Consider the following 21,982-nt stretch of genomic DNA (forward strand, 5'->3'; position numbering starts at 1 on the left):
GACACGAAAAGAATTATTATTACTGAACATTGTTAATGCATCCACCCATTCATTCATTCATTCACCCATTCACTCACTCATTCATTCATTCATTCATTACTCCTTTTACTTAACAAATGTCAGAAGCTCTGTACCAGGCAATGAGGGTACAGAGGGAAACAAAATATATTTGTTTCCTGCCCCCATGGAGGTCTGTTGGGAAAGATTGGTAGGAAAAAATAATAGTCAAGTAATTAATCACATGTCTGTGGTATGCCAGTGAAGAAAAAATACATTGCACTATGGGAGCATCTAATGGGCCACCTGACCAAGAACTGAGGCTGGGGGTGTGGGGTCCGGACTCAGAGAAGGAGATGTGATGGGAGTAACGTTGAAGTTGACACCTAAAGGGTGATTGGGGTGTACTGGGCAAAAGTGGGAGGTGAGTGTCCTCAGCAAAGGGAGTAGCCTAGACTATGTCAAGGCCCTGAGGTAGGAAAGTCCTTGGTAGTGAGAGGGACCCTGTGAAGTCTATTGTGGCTGGAGGTAAATGAGCAATGGGGGGATGGGGCTTGAGATGACAATGGGTAGAACTGACAGGATCACAGGCATTTGGTGAATGTTGGGTGCACCATTCACCATGGGTTCCCTCTTTTGACACCATGGGTCTTGCCCTCATGAACACACTTTGGCACCTATGTTATAGTTGTCCGTGCCCTGGATTGGGATTGGGACAGAGATGGAGTTGAGGGGATGAGATTGAGATTGGAGATGGAGCTGATATTTTGGGAATAGGGACTGGAGGATGGGATTGGAGACAAAACAATTAGGTTTGGGCTTAGGATGGAGTTACAGATAAGGAATGAGTTGGGCATTAGGGTTGGTGATGAGAATGGGGATATGTTTGGAGTTAGAGATAGGGTTGGGGTTGTATTTGGGGTTTAGGATGGGGAGAATAATGTGGGAATGGGATGGGTTGTGGATGGTACTGGAGGTGACATTACAGCTGGGGATGGGACAGAAACAGAGATAGGGATTAAGTTGTGGTTTATAGGTGGGGATGGGGGGATGGTTGTGGGTGGAAGGGAATTGAGAACAGGGTGAAAGGCAAGGTTTGGGTGGGGATGGGGATGTGGCTATGGTAGGGGAGGAAGACTAGGATGCAACAAAGTGATGGAGAATGACCCAGGCCCCCAATACTCTATTTTTTCCCAGCAGATCTGCTCTTTTCCTGGGAGGAGGATCGGAAGTTCATCCTGCGGGGCTGGTCTCTCGTCTTCAGCATTGTCTCAACACTGCTGGTGCTGAGTGTTTTGGATGGGCGTATAGCTTACATACAGGGCTCTTACACTGGATACCTGGGCTTCTGGATTGACTGCAGGAGGCACAAGTGTGCCAGCCTGGACAAAGTCACTGGTCAGTGGGAGCCTGGACAGGCTATGGGTTCTCTAGACAGGTCTCTGGAAATGGTCAGGAGTGGAAGTTCTCCCTGGAGAACTGGCTGGCTAGGCACACACACACTGGAACCTGCCCTCGGGACCCCACTGTCTCCTGGTCTCTACTGGGGAATCTCTGGCGGAGACTCTCTGGGTGTTCTTTGGGAGAGGCTGTCTAGGATTCCCTGAAGGCTCTGTGAGGGAGTCTCCCTGAGTTATACGTGACCTCTCAGCACACGGGACCTTGTTGCACATGGGAAGGGGCTCAGCACCCCTGACTGAAACCTCTACCTGATGATTAGATTGATAAGGACACCATCATTCTCTCTCTTGCTTTTTAAAATAGTTTTTCTTTTTTAAAGGTGACAAAAGCCTTTCAGCTCCTTCAGAAACATTTTGCTTCCTTGTAGGTATCTGTGCATTTTAAGTGCTTTTGAACACTGTAAGAAGAGTCAGCTCAAAACCCAGAGCTAGAGTACCTGGGTTCGAAGCCTGACACAACCACTTGGTATTTGGGTGAAACTGGGCACATTCTCTTGCCTATCTGTGCCTCAGTTTCCTCATTTCTTTTCTTTCTCTTTCTTTCTTTTTTTTTTTTAAAAGATGACCGATAAGGGGATCTTAACCCTTGATTTGCTGTCAGCACCACGCTCTCCCAAGTGAGCAACCGGCCATCCCTACATAGGGATCCGAACTCATGGCCTTGGTGTTATCAGCACCACACTCTCCCAAGTGAGCCCACGGCCCAGCCCTTCAGTTTCCTCACTTCTAAAATAGCACTGATGGCAGTACCTGTTCATGGGTTGTTTGAGGAATAAAATGAATTAAAACATGTAAAAGAATTAGAACAGTGCCTGGCTATGTCAGGGTTAGCTGTTATTGTTGTAAGAACTTTCTTTCCCCCCCCCCCAGCCATTGCACCTACTTTCATTTCAGATCCCCCAAAAGTGCTTATGAGACTTCCTGAACATTGTGTAGCATTAATTCTACTTATTTATCTTGAATATCTCTTTCTTGTATCTCCAAATTCAAGCTGGCTTACATAAGATGAACATGTAGTTTATGACTTCAAGCTGTGGAAAAGTCCAGAGGCATAGACCTATGAATGTTCAGGTATTGCTGGATCCAGATGCTCAAAGGATGTCATTAGGGATCTGTCTCCCACCAACTCTCCCCAAAGGCTTCCTCTGTGTTGGGTCTTTAGGCAAACTATGGCAAACATGGGGAAGACAGAAGAGGGTGTCCTTGGTGGCCCTCAAGCAAAGGTCTCAGTATTAGTTGTGATTGGATCAGATTTAATTCCCTGGGGTTTCTTGCTCTTCCCTGAACCAGTTGCTGTGGCCAAGAGGATGTCATGCTGTGATTGGTTGGGTCTGGTTCACTCAATTTTCCTAAGAGTCAATGGAGGGGTCGTTTCTGTCAGAACAGAGGGTAGGAGGAATGTTCCTCTGAACAAAATCAAGTTGCTGTTGCCAAAAGAGAGGTGGATGCTGGGTGGGCAAAACCAACTGTGTATAATTTCTCCACGTATTTACGATATTTTATTTGACCATAATTACTTCAAAGATAGATTCCCAGGAGCAGAATAGCAGTGCTTCAAAAAGGATAATGAAACTTTGTAAGGCTTTGATATACACTCACTATAAAAGTCAGGATTCTCAGAACAAGCCACAGAAGCTGGTTTAAACAGAAAATAGGTTTATAAAGGATGTTGGGGAGCTTACGGAATCTCTGCAAGGCCAAAGAACTGGGTTCCAGGGTGGAGTGACCAGGAACATATCCAAAGACTCCCTGGAGAACTGGCTGGCTGGGTACACATACTGGAACTTGCTCTGGGGACTGCACTGTCTCCAGGCCCCAGACTCTACTGGGGAACCCTTTTCTCTGCTGCCCTGGGACCCTGGAGGTAGCTGTGGCTACCCCTACCAGAATGAAGTCCGTGCTCACTTCTTCTGGCTGCCAATGCCAAGTCCAGCTTGGCTCTATCCTATTGGTGGAGCCTGGTCACATGCTGATGTCCCAGCTGCAAGGGAGGCTGGGAGAGCAGTTGTCTGGTTTCCTTATTGAGAGGATGAATGCAGAAGTTTGAGAAATTCCCCAAGCATAGGACTGGCATTCAGAGGTGCTGGGAAGACAAAAAAGAATGGTGAATGTTTATTGCATTCTCCATTTGTTCTAAGATTTGGTGTGATTTAAATTTTTTCTTTATTTTAAAATTTAAATTGCTTTTATTTTATTTGAATAAGTCATTTAATTTTATTTGAATAGGTCATATATTTATATGGTTCAACATTTGAAAAAGTAAAAAAAGTCTCTCTCTTATTTCTGTCCCCCATCCCACCAGTTCCCTTCGCTGGGGGCAACAATTGTTACTAAATCATTTTTAAGCTCTTGTGTTCTTCTAGTCATATTCTTTGCATATATGAGAAAATGACTATATGTTTATATGCATGTAACTACATACACACACATATAGGTATGTATATATGAGGGTACTTCAAAAAGTTCATGGAAAGATTTGTATTACCTTTCAATTCCACTTTTCTACAAACTTTCTTTTTTTGACCAGTAAGGGGATCGCAACCCTCGGCACAGTGTGGTCTGCACCACACTCAGCCAGTGAGCGAACCGGCCATCCCCATATAGGATCCGAACCCGTGGCCTCGGCGCTACCAGCGCCTTACTCTCCTGAGTGAGCCACGGGGCTGGCCCTCTACAAACTTTCTGAAGTACCCTCAGATATGTTTCTTATTTTCTAAACATACATGGAAGTTTTATAGTTCTCTTTCTAAATAAATTACCATTTATTGAATGCTGAGAATGTACAAAGCTTTATGGATGGTATAAATAAATGACATGTAGGTTATGAAGGTTTTTATTATTTTTTTTAAGGTGGAGACATCTAGGATTTTTATGTAGTCTGATTTCTCTGTCTTTGCCTCTGTGACCTTATTGATTGCTTCTTGGCTTTGGGAAGTTATTTTCCCTCCAGATTTTTGGTGAACATTCAATTCTATTTTTAAAATTAAATGTTTTTTCTTTTAGGGTTTGATTGTAATTTTGGTGAGTGATATGCAAGGAGCATTGAATCCTGTGCTCCCTGCTGTCCTAAGGAAGAGATCCAAATTAGTCAGGAGTCTTTGGATCACAAGTGACAGAAGCCCTAACTTGAACTAGCTTGAAAGAAGAAATTTATGAGCTTATCTGAGTGAAAAAGGGTGTGGGTAGGAATGCCTTAAGGCATGGCTGGATTCAGGGATCTAAGCGATAGCATCAGATATTACTATTTCTTGGCTACTTGAACTGGCTTTATTCTCAAGGCTCTGTGTAGTGGCAAGTTAAATGTCCAGTTAGGAAAACAAATTGTTCTAGATTCTTCAGAGGGAATTAAATATGGGGAATTGGTTTCATGGGTAACAGAAGAGCTGAGAAGCCAAGTATGGAATGATGAGGCAAACCAAGAATTAGCGACTACAGGAAGCTGCTACTCCCCCCTGCTACAAAGACAAAGGGAGTAGGTGGTATTACTATAGTCCAGAAACTGGAGCCATCTGGAAGGCATAGACCCATGGTAGGATTTGCTCAGAGGCAGCGATAGAGAGGGCAATAAATACCCTGGCTTGTCCCCTCCTCCCAGAGCCAGTCTTCTGCCAGTCCTTCCTGTTAGCCAAACACACTGTGATAAGCCAGTGAGCAAAGGAGGCCGGGAAGTGTAGTCCTTGCAGTATAGAACAGGGCAGGGTGGGAAAGCGATCTGAGATCAGACAATGACTAGGAGAGCTCTTTAACAACTTGGCAGAGTTGCTAACACCTGCCAAGTCTGGTAGGAAAAAGGATGCCAAAAGTTCTTGCAAAAGTCTTGTGTGGCTTGGGTCACATGGGCACCCCAAAACAATTATGGTGGCCAGAGCAATGCAGTGTGCTGATTGGCTGGGGCTGAGTGTAGGAAATGGACAGGAGAGCAAAATGCATGGTGGGGAAGTAAGCTGCAAACGTCCGCTCATTCCAACCAAACCACAGAGTGGGATGGTCTCTGGGTTAATGACAGCCAAGCACTAGAGTGTCATCTCAGCTCTCTTTCTTTTTCTCTTGTCTGCTTTTTCTTCTGTTTTACCCTGTCAGTTTTCCTCTCCCCAAGAGGCTGGGTCCACGGGTTAGGCAGTTTCAGGCTTATAATCCTCTAGACTAGAGGAGAAAGCACTCATCCTTGACAGCTTCAGTCAGAAAAAGTCCTAGGGCAGATCTTGATTGGTTGGCTTTGGTCATGTGCCCATCTTTGGGCCATTGCAGGGGCTGGGGCATGGGGCACTGTGATTGGCTCATTCAGAATCACATGACTACCTTTGTGGCCCAGAGGGCAGAGTATGTCATGAGAAAGCCTCAACCAGTATTATGTGATTGGGGTGGAGGGTATCCCCCGAGAGACATCAGGCTGCTGTTCTGGGTAGACCAGATTCTTCATTTGAGGTCTTGGTTTCTGGCTTGGTCCCTTCCTCCTGACCTTTGCTTCTTGATTCTTCTATGAGTGAAAAGAACCGAGGGGACTGTTGTCTCCCTAAGTCCTGAGAGTGCTGTTGCTCTTCTGTATATATGATGAACTTTTCACTTTCTAGTTAGGTGTTAGAGATGTGCAGTTTGCCAGAAACAAAGCAGACGAGGTCTTAGCTCATTTGGCTAAAACAGTCATGCACTGTTCAAAAGTAGGGAAAGTGGAAAAAGGGCTAAGAGGAAATGTAATTCTCAGAAAGAGCTGAAATTCTCTTACACTGGAAATGTAAATTGGATAAATATCAATTGCAAACTGGAACTGAACTTTTGCACACGTCAGTTTTAGAGTATTTGATTTGGAAGTTTTTCTTGAATGTACATCTGTGTGTGGGGGTTCTGGGGTGTAAATGGGGGTGACATTGGAATGTCTGGGGAGGTTCTGGGCATGTGAATGGGATCACTAGGGGACCTTGGGGTGAGACTGGGAGAGACTGTAGTAGAAGTAGGGTGACTTTGGAGATGACTGGGGTGACTGAGGTGTCTTGGATAACTTTGAGGGTGCTATTGGGGGTGTCTGGAAGTGACACTGAGGGCCTTAATGTGAGCTGCTGTGGAACATCTTTTAGGAGTATGAGTAGGGTGACTTTTGGGGTGTCTGGGGGGGGTGACTCTAGAAACGAGATGGTTCTGTGGACTGACCTTGAGAATGTGAATGAGGGTGACTGGGGGGGTCATCTGTGGGATGGCCTTCGGGGCATACGTGGGGTTAATTGTGAAGGTGTCTGGGGGTTGAGTTTGGAGTAGTGGTGGTGATTTGGGACAACTTTGAGAGTGAGTGGGGATGACTTTGGGTTGACTTTAGGGGTGCCTATGGGTGACTTTATTAGTGAGAGTGAAGTTATTTTGGGGTGTCTAGGTGACTTTGGTGATGTGAGTGGGGGTGGTTTTGAGGTTGTCTGCAGCCGGACTGTGGGGGTTTCTGTTGGGCTTCTCATGGGTGTCAGGGGGGATGACTTTGAAGGAATGTCCGGAGGATGACTGCAGGGCGTTTGTTCCCCTTTTCCTCCAGTTCTCATCCACATGAGCGCGGGCTTCATGTTCCTGGCCCTTGCCCTGTGCCTAGTCCTCCTCCCCTCCATGATCCTCTCCTTCCGGCCAGTCTTCCGCCGCCTGAACAAGGTCGACTTTGTCTTCAGCTGCCTCAGCATCAGCATTGGTAAGTGCTGGCTGGCAGGGACGGCGTCCTCCCCGTACTCACATTCTCCTCCTGCCTTTGAGGAGACGTATCTGGACTTTCTGTCCTGCTGTCTCTGCGTGTCTCTCGGGATGCGTGTCCCACTCTGTACCTCAGTTCTACTCTCTTTTTCAGTCAGGGTGTGTGTTGTTGGAGGTGTCTCTCCCTCCCACCGTTTCATCATCTTTCATTTCCCCTCCCAGGTATCTTTCTGTCGTGTGTGTATGTATGTGTGTGTTCCTCTCTGCTTGTCCTGGAGGGTGGGAAAGGATGTCTCTGTCTGTCTTCTCTTCCTGGAGTCCCCGGGGTCATTGTCCAGCCTCTTGTCCCTCTGTGGCCCCACCCCGGTGCAGGGCTCCTGATTCTTCTCAGCCTGACGCTCTTTGCAATCAACTGCAAGATGCTCAGCCCGAGGCCACAGGTATCCTACCTGGTGACCTTCTACTTGTGCTGGTGTGCCAGCGCCTTGATGCTGTGGGCCGGTGAGGGCGAGGACTCGGGAGCAGGGGGCGGGGCCTCGGCAGGGCAGAGGGCGGGGCCTGGGGAGAGCAGAGGCAGGGCCTCGGGCTTGATGGGGGCGGACCCGGAGGGGAGTCAGCCGCGAGGGATGGGGCGTGGCCTGGGGCGGGACGCAGAGTCCAACGGCCCACGTCGCCCCCTCCCCCAGGAGCCCTGTCCTATTTAAACCAAGTGGGCATGTGGAGCAAAGGCAAATGGACGCCCTTTAGGGTGCGGCAGATGAGCTGTCAGCGGCGGGCCTTGCAGCAACGGGCCCCAAGGGGCATATCCAAACAGCAGAGCTCAGACATGGACCCAAAGCGTATCTGGGACCTGCCCAATTCATGCTCCACCCAGAGCGACACCTCAAGTCTCTCCAAGGAATAGTACCCGAACTTCTCAGGACGCTGGCCGGTAACCGCGGCCAGATGCCGGCCCGTCCCCTTCAGCGTGGCCACGCCCCCGAGCTTAGACCTCCCTTGAGGCCCCATTCCCTAAGGACAGGTCACGCCCTCCGAGGACAGGTGACAAATCCCACCCCTCTGGCTAGGGTTCGCCCTTGGCAGCTCTGTCACCGCCCACTGGGTCCTCACAGTGCGCCCACCCTGGAAGTCCAACACCCCTCTCCCGTTCTGCCCTCTTTGAGCAGACAGTTGTCCATCCCCGGGCAGTGTGGCTAGTTTGTGTGGCCCCGCCCCCAGTGCCCAGCCCTCGGAGGCCACGCCCCGAAGCCACTCTCCCTCCTCTCAGCCAGGACCTTCGGCATCAGAACTTCTCTCCCCGCGGCCCAGCCCCACCCCGAATGTCCACTCTTGCCTCCAGAAGGACAAAGTACCGCCCAGCATTTGGTGAAGCTCCGCCCTCCTGCGGAACAGGCGCCTCCCCGGGAAGGTGTGGCTTGAAATCAATCCCTCCATCCCTCTTCCTCGACTTCCCTGCCACAATAAAATGTAGGCGCCAACCAACCTCTCAGCGTTCGACTCTCCATTGCCCCCATAACCAACCTTCCCCTGCAAGGGCAAGGTCGGTCAGGCCCAGCCCCTTTTTAGGATCTGACCCTTTCCCTGACTATCTACACCTGTCATGGCTCCTTCTCTTTCCACCTGCTCCTGGCCACATGCCTCTGGGCGCAAGACTGGGACAGCTTCGGGTAGGCTCTAGCCTCAGCCAGGTGGGTACTGAGAGTCCAGGTGCCCAGGTGCCCGGTGTCTGAAGGCCAGATGATGCCCGAACTTGACGCTCATTTGATGCATATTCGATTTTACTGGAAGGCGACAGGACAGGGCATTCAGGAATTCTCTGCCATGGTGTCTTTGATCCACTGTACATAGAGCAGCACTTTGGTGTAGATGGAGGGCTTATTGGGGAGGCCACACGGGATGTGGCCCCATGATGCGATTCCCTGAAGCACACCATTGCAGATCAGTGGGCCCCCTGAGTCACCCTGGGAACACAAGGGGGACAGTGAATGAGAAAGATCAGCGGGGCCTGAATTCTGCCTGTGCAGTTCCAGCTTTCAGATCTGGGGATTCCAGAGCCCACTCCCAGAAGGTAGGTGGGGATTCTAACAGATGCAACAGTGGCTTGGGTTCTGGACAATGGGGAAGAAACTTCAGAGTCCAGCTCCTGCATGGTGGGCAGGGTCCAGGAAGACAGTTCCTGCAGATGGGTCAGCAGGAGGAGGAGCAGACCACCTACAGGACCCTCCCCACCTCAGGGCTCATCTCAGAGACCTCCTCTCAAGGAAGCTTTCTCTGACTAGACAGTAAATATGTGTTAAAGGGAGAACAGGTGAACTGTGATGTGGAGGAGTGAGATGCAGGTGGTATCTGGATGGAGAGGGGAAAATGGAGGCGGGAGCTATGGCACTGAGTGGGTGGTTACAGCTAAACAGCAGAGGAGCAGATGGCTAGTTAGCTCTCAGAACCTAGTTCATAATGAGTCCCCTCCCCCAGCTCTTCAAGCCACTGGGGGGAGGGGTTGGCTTACCACGCAAGTGTCTTTGCCGCCTTCCAGATGCCCAGCACACAACATGTATTCTGTCACCTTTTGGGAGTGGGCTTTCTCACACACTTTATTCTGCAGGAGTTTGAAGTCAACACACTGCAGTTCATCTGGGTATGATACTATGGGCAAAGGAGAAAAAAGGACTGTTGGGCTGGCTGGTTAGCTCATTTGGTTAGAGCGCCACCTTGTAACATCAAGGTCAAGGGTTTGGATCCCTGTACCAACCAGCCACCAGAAAAAACCCACAAAAGGACTGTAACCAGACCCCACCTGGTTCTTTAGCCCCACATCCCTTAGACCCAGGTGTCTGGGCTCCAGACTGCACTGTGTGGCCCAAGCATACACTTCTCTGGTGTGATGCTGCCCCAGCCGGAGGCGAAGCAGGTGCTCTCCAGTTCTGGTTCCTGGGTGGGCAGGTCCAGGATCTTCACAGTGGCTGTGATATTGGCGGGCTCCTTCAGGCGGAGCAACATGATGTCGTGGCTGTAGTCCTCATCTGGGTGGCGGGTGTAGTTCTTCAGGTAGCTCAGGTTAAAGCCATGGTGTGGGAAGCTCTCGCTGACCTGGACAAACTGGGCTGTGTCTTCGTTTTCAAACAGGTTGTGGCGGCCCAGCCAGAGCTGGTAATTCCTGGAGAAAGATGGTGATGGAGGGAATGAGGAGAGAGGAGGGGAAAAGGGATATGAGGCAGGGAAACATGGGGGAGGGTCCCAAAAGACAGAAAGAGAAATAGAAAAACATGGGGGTGGGGATGAGGGGAGAGAGGAGGAAAAATAGAGTTAAGGAGAAAAAGAGACAGTGAGAGTGCGAAAGGCAAATGCAGAAATAGACAAACGAGGTGAAAAACAGCATAAAAGGATAGAGAAAATTTGAAAGGAAGAGGGAGCAAAAAAAAGACTCGATAAGAAAGAGAAAAGAGAGAGACAGTGAAAAGTAGACAAAGGGAAGAGAAAGGGAGTGAGAAGGACAGAACAAGGAAGGGAGTGAGAACTGGACAAAATGAGAACGGGACACAGGAAGTAAAAGGAGAGAATGAGAAGTAGAGGCAGAGGGGAAGCCAGGTGGTGACAGAGAGAAAGAGAGGGAGGACATGGAGGGGGATGGGGCAGGTGCAGGAGGAGGGGCAGGGCCTGAGAGCAGCTCAGCTGCAGCTGGGGCTGTCCTGCAGGGACGGGAGGCCTGCCAGCAGCCCGAAGTCTGGCCCGCAGCCCGAAGTCTGGCCCGCAGCCCAAGGTCGAAGTCCCCGTTCCCTCCCAGCCCCCTTCCCTCCCCTTTCTCTCTCCCTCTTCTTCCTCTTCCCCTCAATTGCCCCCACCCGGCTCCAGCTCAAACCAGTCCTTCCCTGGGTCTCCCCAGAGTGGACTCAGTGTCCTGCAGGGTGGGGCTGGACACAGTGAGCAGTGTCCCCTCACACACACACAACACACACACATGTTGGGGATCAATCTCTTCCTTCTCTCTGGGGGAGGGGGGTCCTCTTAGGCCCCTCCTGGGTGTGTGAGCTGGAGTGATGGGGGAGGGGGAGTGAGGCAGAGACCCAGAGAGAGAGAGAGGGGCAGAGAGACTGAGGACGAGACATACAGGGAAAGAGATGGCCGCAGAGACGCCCAGACATGGACAGAGACGGGGAGAGACACTGAGACATGGAGACAGAGAAGAGAGAGGGAAAGAGAGACCAAAACACAGTCACACAGAGAGATACACACATTGCCAGATACCAGGAGGCACAGGGAGAGACACAGAGGGTGACCCAGGTGCCATGGAGAGGGTGATCCAGGCCCAGCTCTGCCTCTCTCCATAGGACATGGACTAGCACCTTCATTCTCTCCCACAGTTCCACAGCCTCGTCTGAGGTCACCTCAGCGGAAAGGCACAGCTGTTTATTCCCGTGGAGCACAGACACTCCCTCCCCAAACCCCAGGCCCCACTCACTCGCTGAGGCAGTGGGCGGCCGTGAGCACCCACTGTGGGTGTATCAGGACGCCCCCACACTGGAAGTTGCTGAAATGGTACAGAGCCACCTGCCAGGGCTGTGAGTTCTTCACACACTCCCAGCCTTCCAGGATTCGGGACTGGATGGGGGGCACAGCGCCTGCAGAGGGGGTGCTGAGTCAGGAGCATGGTTGGCAGGAGGGGCTGGAGGACTGGGCTGGAAGAAGGAGCTGTGCTGTGGGTTTGTAGGGACATGGGGCAGAGAACCAGGGCTGGGGGTCTGGGGACGTGGGAAGGGCCTGGAATTCTGGACTATTCCCTGGGTTTGCGGGTTGGTGGATGGTCTTGGGTGGGGAGACTTTATGCTCACAGAACAGAGCAGACCCCAGGGATCAGGAAAGGAGACAGAAGACAGTGTCTGGAGTAGGCATTTGGTCTGGGTGTCTGGTCACTTGAAGTGATTTGGGGTCTTGGACTGGGATGAGAAGTGGTGAGTTGGGAGAATAGAAAGGGCTTCCAGTATCCAGGGATAAAGGCCCCAAGGGAGAGGATCAGAGGCTGAGAGAGGAAGGATTTGGAGGGTTAAGAGGCTCCCAGGCTGGGGAAACAGGGCCTAGATTGGGCTTTCAGGGTTCAGAAAAGGATGCAGCTTTAGGAAATCAGGTCTGAAAGGTCAAGAAGTGCATCTGGGGTGGGGAATTTGGGGGTTATTTGGGGTCCCTGGATTGGGACTGGAGAGGGATCAGCTGGAGTGGGAGAATTACAATTTGGGGCTTCTAAGTGAAAGGGTAAAATAAAGGGTTAGGGCTAAGGCTGGGAGTGCGCTCTTGTGAGTTTTTGGGGTTCTGTGAACCAGGAATGGCATCTAAGAGGGAATGAGGGCCTTGGGGGATAGGGCTGGGGTCAGGGCTGAGCTGGGGCTCAGGAGGAGCAAGGAGTGAGTGATAGTCATTCTTGGATAGGGCGAGGCTGGGATAGGGTGAGGGACAGGGTCTGTTTTTCATGGGGATGGGGTTCATGGTCTGAGGGCACTGGAGGGATTTGGAGTTCTCTTGGAGGTAGTCCGAGGACGGGAATAAAGAGGTCAAAACGGGGGCCAAGCAGCTGTGGGAATGGAGTGGAGGACCCATTTGATGTGGGGTTTTAGAATCACATATTGGGGCACTTGGGGGAGGGAGGTCAGGGCAGGATAGCTGGTTTAGGAAGGTATTCAGGATCCTGTGGGTGGTTTCCAGAAAACCAGAGCTGTGCTGGAGAGATTCAGGAGGAGGAGAAGCGCCAGAGCTTTGGGAGGGATGGAAATTCTACCAGGAAAAAAGTATGTAGTTGGGGGGTTTGGGTGTTTTTCCTTGGAGAGAAGGCTAGGGGTGCTCGATGGGGTTCTGGGGCAAAGATAGAAGAGACCTTTGCAGACTTCCCATACCAAGAAGGGGGCCCATCTGGTGTCACACACCAGTCTGTTTGGGAAATGGGGTTGTCTGATGAAATTTGGGGTACCTGGGAGGTTGGGTGTAGGATCAGATGTCAGGGTCTGGAGGACAGTTGAGAACTGACTTCTGGATGGGAAGTCGTTGGGTATGGAGGGATTTGTGGACTCAGGAGCAAGACCATTGGGCCATAGTGAACTAGGGGGTAGGAGGGGATCATCAGGGTCCCAGAGTCCAGTGGGCTTAGGGGAGCTCCATGGAAGAGTTGGGGGTCCCCCCCAAAGAGAAGACAGAGATGGCACAGAATCTGCCCTTTTGGTAAAGTGGCTGGTGATAGGGAGTTGACTGGGGCAGAGTAGAAAGTATGGAGGGTTCCTAGGAGACAGTAGGGACCTAGTGTGGGAATGAGGACTGTGAGGAATTTGGCTGTGTAGTGGGCTGGAGGTAGGATTTTAGGGTGGGGCTGGGAGAGACAGGAAAGAGCCTAGCACCCTGGTCTGTGGAGAGCTGTGGGCTGGAAAGACAAAGCTGGGTGTGAGGAAAGGGGAAGGATTATGGGGGGTGAGGGCAGCATGAGTCAGGGCCCACTCCCCCTCCCTCATCCCTCCACTATCTCACCAGTCCCCCCCAGGGACAGGGCGAGGCACAGAACCAGGAACCACATGGTGATAGAGGTGTCCAGGGACAGGCAGGCGGTGAGCAAGGTGCTGGGAACCTCCCCTAAGAGCCTTTTAAAAGCCTTCATCCCCTCAGAGCCCCGCCCCTGCTCTGCTGGCACCTAGATGCTGGCCAAGGCCCTGCCCCTGCTGCCTGGGGGCTGGATTATCCCCTCCCATCCTCAGAGCTGTGGAAGGAGAGGGAGAGCCAGCACCTGTTGTCCTGCAGGCCCTGGATCATGATCACACTGGATGCATTCCCAGGGCTGAGGCCAGGTGGGGCAGGGCCTGTGGCTCTTGGTGCCTTGCTTTGGGGGGGGACAAAGCCAGTGAGACAAGTGAGGGGGGACGAGAGGGAGCAGAAACAGGAGGGCGGATGAATCACTTGCCCCCATCAAAACCTCATATACCTAAGCCCTAAGTAAGGCCCTGAACTCCAAGACCCGGTGTACTTCCAAATACCAGCAGTGAGGGCTCTGATTCCCTGCACCCACTCAGAACCAAATTCTCAGTTGCCAGCTTCCACTGAAATACAAGCCTTGGTTTTCAAAATGCCCCAATTCTTGCATTCCCAGACCTGAGATCTATGTCCCCAAAGCTACTGTTCCTTTCATAAGAAAATTTTGGGGTATACATCCCTACAATCCTAGCACCCCCAGATACAGGAATATGAAGTTTTAGTAGTCTCCCAGAGTAAATTCTTTAGCATTTCTAAGTTCAGTATACCCCCAAACAATGTTGGGGTCCCAATGACTCTCCCACTCCTTTTCCCCGATATAGGTGCTCGAGGTCATGTTCTCCAAAGTCCCAGAGATCTGGACTACCTGTCCTCCCAGTTCAAGATCATCTTCCCCACAAATTTCAATTACCATCCCCCCACTCTGCTAATACAATAGGTCTCGAGACAGGTTCATGTACTTCAACATTCAGTGGCCTTGAAATTCACATTTTCGGGTCTCTAAAGAGAATCAGGAACTAGATTCCTGCAGCTTCAGCAGTAAACCCATAAGCAACAATGTTACCTTGGCTCTTTAGTAAAATCAAAGCAGCTCACAGGGTCCCAGGCTCTGCTGTATGTCAGGAACCTGGCTAAGGAAAGGAGATTATTTGCTTTTTTGCCATGGCTATCAGGAAGTGCAGAACTCAATCCTGAAGAAAAAGAAGTCACTCTTGTAATTTAGTGTGTGCTGAGTCCTTATACTGGGGTCCACAGGTACAGAGTATTTATTCAGTGCCAGACACTATTCTCATCATTTTATATGAATTACCTTATTTAATCCCTATAAGGTAATCAGTATGATGATCCCCATTTTACAGAAGAGGAAACTAAGGCTGAGTGAGATTCGGCCTCTTGTTCAAGAAAACACAGATGGTCATATGTATTGAATGAACAGAGAGACCGGCTTCAAGCCATTTCTCCACAACTAGGGATGGGGGCAGTGAGTGAAAAGTAACAGTGTATGGTGTCTCTAGGTTCACCACCCAATCTCTGGCTTTCATTTCCCTTCGTTCCCAGAAGAAAGTCACAGAAACTCCTACAAAGAAACTTGGATCAGAGCTCTGTTTTCTTGGTGTTACACAGGTGACCTTGAGCATCAGCTTTGGCTTCAGGCAGGACAAGTTCTTGGGTAACATCTGGGCCTTGGACAGGGTCTTGGGGGATGGCCCAGTTCTGTCCCAGGTCAGGATGAGGCTGCAAGCCAGCTGTGGGGGCTTCTGCTCAGTCAGGGACACAGGTGGTAGGCCAAAATAGTCAGTTCCTCTTCATGGTTTCCCTGATCCACTCCAAGTAGCGGCAGACTTTGGTATAGACACCGGGCTTGGTGGTGGTGTCACAAGGGACATCACCCCAGGACACAATGCCCTGCAGGACACCCCCACAGATCAGGGGTCCCCCGGAGTCACCCTGTGGGGATAAGGAGGAGGGTCTCAGGTTTAGTGGGAACCTCCTGAATCCCCACACTAATCGCCATTCACAATCTCAACCAAAACCCAATCCAACCCCAACCTAACTCAATATGACTCACCCAACCCATGTCCAATCCCACCCCTATGCAACCCCACCCCAGCTGAACTAAGCTAAACCCAATTGAACCCAATCCTCATATCTTCCCCATTCAAAATTAAACCAAACCCATGTCCATCCTCACATCAATGTAACCCAATCCCAATCTGCATGTTCTTTTGCATACCAAACGAAATCTACCCCATCCCAATTCAACCCCAACATATTTCCCATCCCAAATCAAACCAAACCTGTTCCCATTCTTAACCCCAACTCATGTCATCCCAAACCAACTGCCACATCATCCACCTCATATGCAATCCAACCCTATCCCCATCTGTACTCACCCCATTCTCACCCTATTCTAACTGCTCTTCCTACTCTACCTCCAAACCTAACCCTAACATCTTCTCTGGCCTAAAGCAAATAAAATCCAACCCTATCCTAACTCTCAAACCTGTCCCCATCCTTCTTCTTCCACCTGATGGTCCCCTCTTGGCTCTGACCTCACAGGAGTCCGTGCCTCCGCCCTCTACTCCGGCACACACCATGGTGTTCATCAGGCGCCTTGGGTAGTCCTTGTTACAAGATGTGTCCGAAATAATGCTGATGTTGGCACAATGCAACGTATCTGGGAGACTCACTGGGGAGGACAGTAGACTTGGAGCAGATCCATAAATTCCAGCCCTTGTCCCCTCCGCCCAAGAGCCCTGGAGAATAGGGTTCCCCTAGGCCTGACATCCGGCTCCATCATTTCACGCACCTTGTGACTCCGGGCTCCCTGTGGTCCCAGGCTCGTTGTCGGACACCAGGCCCCAGCCGGATACCACACAGGCCTCACCTGGCCTGGGGCAACGCAAGGGCAGCGCCACGGGGTGTACCTGGGAGGTCAGGCGCGCGGGCCGGACTAGACGCAGCAACATGACGTCATGGCGGTGGCTGCGCGCTTCGTAGCCCGGATGTGGGATGATGCGCGAAACAGCCCGCAGTTGCTCTGGGCCATCGCGCTTGCGCAGGTTGTGCTCGCCCAGACGCACTCTCATGAAGCTGTGTGGGCGCGTGATTACCCGTAAGTGGAACGAGGAGTAGATAGAAAGATCAAAGCGTAGGCAACTTGGGGTCCCCCGACCCTTTGGTAATCTGGAGATCCCATTACCCTTTCCTAAGACACTGATGCCAATGGTTCCGGCCCTTGCCCCTCGGGGACCAAGAAGCCTGAAGTCAGGAACACATCTGGAACTCAACCCCCAGGCTCCAGCCCTTCCTTCCTCGGAATCCAGGATTCTCAGATCCGTAGACACTTCCCGCATCAGGGGGTCAAAACCAAACTTACCAGCCTTCTTCCTCTTTCAGGGACCTAAGAGTTCGGAATCCTCATCCCTCCTCACCTAAGGGCTTGGCCTTCAGCTTCTTTCTCTTTCAGAACCCGTTAGTCAGCACCTCTTCCCCACTCAAAGCCAGGAAGCAGCCTCCGCCTCCCCCGCAAACGCACTCAGCCAGGCCACGTCAGGACCCTGAGCTCTGCTTTCGTACCGGGTTTGGCAGTGGGCCGCAGACAGCACCCAGTGTGGGGAGATGAGGGAAGCACCGCAGTTAAAGCGTCCACGCTCGTAGAGGGCCACTTGCCATGGCTGGGAGTGGGGCACACACTCCTCGCCTTCTGGCATCTTGTCACCATCCTGGGTCGCTGGGAGAAGGGGTAGAAGATCCCTGAAGACAGGAACCTTTTCATCACCCCCTACGTCTTCCTTGCACCCTGCCTTCACTACTACTTTTCACCTACGCCTTATCCCAATTTCTTAAGAAGTCCTTGATATTGGCTTGGAAGCAATGTCCTCTCTGGCTTTTACAGATGCTGCATGTTTTCTTCAGAACGCTAGCCCCCATGCCATTTGCTATAGGACTCTGGGAGAGAGAGAAAGGGGAAAGGACCAGAGGGCAAGAAGTCGTTTGTGATTAGGGGTGGAGACAGGGACAATGGATACAGTTGAGACAGGTGATCAGTTAGAGCCTGTCATTCAAGGTCATCAAATTGTCACAGACATCAAACGAATGTGGCCACTCAGTATGTATGATACACAGTTTTGGCCAGGTACATGTTTTGCAGTTTCAAGAATCCCAGCACGCAAGCACACACAAACAAAAGAGTCACAGCACAGATGTTTGTATGTGTAAATGAGTACGGACAGTTAAGACGTGGACATGTACACACACAGCTTTGGACATAGATCAGATCTAAATTCACAGTCTCCAGTGTGGGTCTTGGCATCCAGTGTCACAGATGTGCACATTCGCTCACAGGGTCTGGACAAAGAAGGTGGAGCCCTTAACCCTGTGCTCAAACATACTAGCTGTGAGACTTTGAGCAAATTTGACCTTTCTGTGTCTCTGTTTCCTCATATGTAAAATGGGGATTGTTTGTAAGAATGAAATAAGAGTGAGTGAGTGTGTGTGTGTGTGTGTGTGTGTGTGTGTGTGTGTGTGTGTGTGTGTGTGGTGAATGGTGTATGGTCCATTGTAACTGCTTAATAAATATTAATTATTTTTAACAAAGGACAACTTGATTTATTTATGGGGACATACATGTGTATGTTCAGGTTGTGGACACAAATATGGCCAAAGTAAGTCAGACATCTGCACAGACTCAGATATGATATTCAAAGTCAAAACTGTGATTCATCCACAAGCCATTTTGTAGAGAGTCAAAGTTGCAGACACCAACTCTGAGGGCCAGCACTCAGATATGGACCTACGTGATCAGATTCCAGGGCAACACTTGGACACAGGGCTGGGCATTCAAGGTCAAAAACACAGCTGGAGACAAAGGTGGTCAGGACAGGACATATTTATCCATCTCTAGACCAGACCCCAAGCCAGGTCTGTGGTGTTAAAGGTCACTCATCTGGTTTCACATATGGAGATCTGGTTCATGATGGGGGCAATATGTGGACACACAGGCAGGGCTCTGCACACTCAACTCCCCCAGCCCCCACCCCAAACAGCACCATGCACAAGGACAAAATCAGGGATGTTTCAAGGTCACAGGACCACAGCCCCATACATTGGACAATGTAGATGTGTCCCCTCAAGGTCACAGCCATGCACACAGACACCCACACTGGAGCAGGATTTGTACAAGCAGACCAAATGCCCACATTTGTCCACCAGGGTCAGGAACTGGGCCAAAGGCTCTGGTGAGGCCAGGAGAACGCGGATGTGGTGGACGAGGGGCTTAACAATGGAAGGGTGAGGTTGTCCTAGGAGAAGAGTGGAGGGCACAGGCTGAACACCTGGGCAATAAGGCTGCATCTGGCCAGTCCAAGCCAGAGGAGGGCGGAGGCCCCAGCTGGGTGCAGCAGGCAGGCAGGAGGCAGGGAAGAGAGCACAGAAAGAGCCCGAGGGGAGACTGGAAGCATGGGGGAGGTCTGAGGGGCCCACAGGGGTGAGGGTCATTTGGGGTTGGAGGGTTAATGAAAGTCTACCCCCCCAATTTCTCCAGGGTAGAGGCATCAGATTACAATTAATTTCTCCATGGGTGGTGGCTGAGCATGGTCAGGAGTTCTCCTGCCACCCAGGGTGACCTTGACCTAGTGGCCATCCCTTTCTGACCTGCAGCCCCCTCCCTTGTCAAATGAGGTCAGCGGTGCCCACCTCATATGGATGTTGTATGTAAGGGCTAAGTGCTGTGCCTGGCACATACTAAGTGCTCAGCAAAGCTAGCACATCTTACAGGGCACTACCCAGGGCAAGTCATGTGCTAGGGCCTCACACATGACTACATTGAATCCTTATGACCCTGTGAGGGAAGGAATGTTGTCTCCATTGCAGTCAGGGAGCCTGAGTCACAGAGATGGTAAGTAACTAGAAAATGACAGCGGCAGTATTGCAACCGAGAGTCTTTGCTCTTGGCCTCTCAGCACGTGTTTAATGCTGATGATGTGTGTCACTTACATTACGCGACTGGGATCTCTCCATTAGTGTCGTAGGGAGGTGCTTACATAGAAGGCATTCGAGGCCCAGAGAGGTGAGGCAATTTCCTGAAGGTCACACAGCAAGGAAGGGGCAGCTCTAGGATTCAAACTCAGGTTTGTGTGATCCCAGGGCTTTGTTCATGGTCAAGGGCAGTGAGAGGCCCCAGGCAACATAGTGACTCCAGAGAAGCCCCAGGCCCCTGGCAGCTCTTATGGTGGGGTGAGGACTCAGGGACATTGGCAGGTGGCTGAGGTGGGGGCCAGGGTGAGGGAAGAATCATCAGGTGATCTTTGGGTGAGGTAGGGGCTGGCAGATCATAGGGCATGGAAATACTGGAAAAGGGGGCACCACATTCCCACAGACCTGGATCCAACCTCAGTCCACCTCACCTGTGGACACCAGCAGGAAGAAGAAGGTGAGGAGAAACCACATTGTGGAGGAGGGACCAGGGCTCAGCTGAAGTCTGAGGAGGGGAGAGAGAGAACAGAGGTGAATTGGGTTCTTCTGCCTCCACTAGAATCCTTCCAGACCCAAACTCATCCTGTATGCTGTTTAAGAAACTTCTTCTTACAACCCCATCCCCTTCTCCCCAGCCCTCAACTTGCTCTTCCTCCAAGGTCCCCCATCTCTAGAGGGCCTACACTTCCTCTAGGCATGGGGACAGACCCCAGCCTGTCAGAACCCAACACCATGCCACCAGCCTGGATCTCTTTCCATCCCCACGGCCCTGGTTCAGGACACTATTCCAGACTCCTATCCAGCCTTTTGGGTCCCCCACCGGTCCAGTCTGCACCATTCCCCCAGCTTGTCCCCCACCCAAGGCCCCAGAGGGCCATTCTACACCCGGACTTAACTGTGCTGCTTCTCTGCTCACAGTCCTCCATGGATCCCCAGCATCCCCACGATAAAGTCCTAGCCCCTCAGCCTCATTTTCGAGGACATGAGTGGCTTCTCCCCTTGCATCCTTTCTGGCTGGGTTTCCCATGACTTCGTCTTTTGAGACACAGCCAATGCTGCCATTTTCCCTCCTGCAATTTTAGGCCCCCACACCTTTGCTCAGGCTGTTCCTCCTACCAGCTATGCCATTCCCTTCAAGGCCCACTTCCTCCTTGAGGCCTTTTCTGACCTACCCTGACCCTCAGTTGTTTCTGTCTCTCCCACCAGACTGGGAATTCCATGAGGGTGGGCCCAGTCTGACTGGACTCTGGATCCCCAGTACTGCTTGGTGCAGGATCTGGCCAATGGGAGGTCTTGAGAAGCTTTGGGACTGAATTAAAGTCCTTCCTCCCATCATCTTCCAAATATGTTTATCCCCTGAGGCTCAGACCCCACCTCTTCTAGGAGGCCCCAGTATACCTAACAAGTGTCTCTTCTGGATCCCACAAGCACCCATTCTACCTCCATTACAGCACAGATGCCCACAAATGCTGAGGTCTGGCCTGTCCTCCTTTCCCCCATCAGGGGTACCCGAGGGTGGGGCTCAGGTTGGGTTCTCTCTGTGTCCCCAGCACTGCCCAGCCTGGGACCGGGCACACACGAGGTCTCAGAGAGATTATTCTGAACTGACTTGAACCTGTGATAACTCCTGACCATGTTCTTGGCTCTGGTACAAGAACTTTCAGGGACATCCTCGTGATTCACTCTATCCCCTCCCCCTCCACTCCAGGGACCCCTTCTAGTGGCTCCAGGACATTTTCTTCATTCAAGTTCAACTTGGACCCTCAGTAAAGGACATGTGGACCTACACAGTGCCCTTGACACTTAATTCCCACAGGGTGGTCCATGTCTCTTCTCATCTTGCCCTCCCCGCCCTGCCTGCTGCCAATTCTGTCTCAAAGATCTCACCTCCTCCAGATCCTCCAGCAGCCTCTAGTGCAGCTTAGATGCCAGAAGAAGAAGGGGAGCAGGCACCAGAATGCCTGAATTTATAAGCTTCCAACCCCACCTGGGTCTGGGGGTGGGGTGGTGTAGGGTGGGGTAGGAGGCAGATTTACAGGCAGGGACGCCTTAGTGGCTGGTGGGGTGGGGGACTAGGCCTAATGAGCATTTATTAGACTGCAGCTATTGTCTGAGTCTACAAGTAGGAATTCCCCACCAGGAGCAGCTCCTCAAGGGGGATAGACAGGAGGGCAAGAGCAGAAAATTGGAAGACATCAAAATTCCAGAGCCTGGAATTTGGGGTCTGGAGTGTAGAAATTGGATCCTAGCCTTGGTGTTATAACACTGTGCTCTAACCAACCGAGCTAATCAGCTAGCCCTGGAGTGTGGATTTTGAAGTCTGAGTTCTGGATTATGAATCCTGGAATCAGACATTTGAGTGACAGGTCTTGGGCTTGGGTTCTGGATCC

At 51.3% G+C, this 21,982-nt stretch overlaps 1 protein-coding gene across 1 annotated transcript; it reads right to left on the reverse strand.

The window, feature by feature from the left end:
• Positions 1-8,923: 8,923 nt before the first annotated feature.
• Positions 8,924-20,066, reverse strand: KLK15 (kallikrein related peptidase 15). Its single transcript, XM_063088747.1, has 11 exons — positions 20,019-20,066; positions 17,196-17,341; positions 16,426-16,709; positions 16,169-16,305; positions 15,417-15,563; positions 15,236-15,373; positions 13,620-13,716; positions 11,575-11,734; positions 9,986-10,272; positions 9,625-9,761; positions 8,924-9,079 (listed from the first exon to the last, which is right to left on the reverse strand). The coding sequence occupies exons 1-11, from the start codon at positions 20,064-20,066 to the stop codon at positions 8,924-8,926; spliced, it is 1,737 nt and encodes a 578-aa protein (XP_062944817.1).
• Positions 20,067-21,982: the final 1,916 nt, after the last annotated feature.

The sequence above is a fragment of the Cynocephalus volans genome, chromosome 3 (genome assembly GCF_027409185.1).
Source record: "Cynocephalus volans isolate mCynVol1 chromosome 3, mCynVol1.pri, whole genome shotgun sequence".
Classification (NCBI taxonomy): Eukaryota; Metazoa; Chordata; class Mammalia; order Dermoptera; family Cynocephalidae; genus Cynocephalus; species Cynocephalus volans.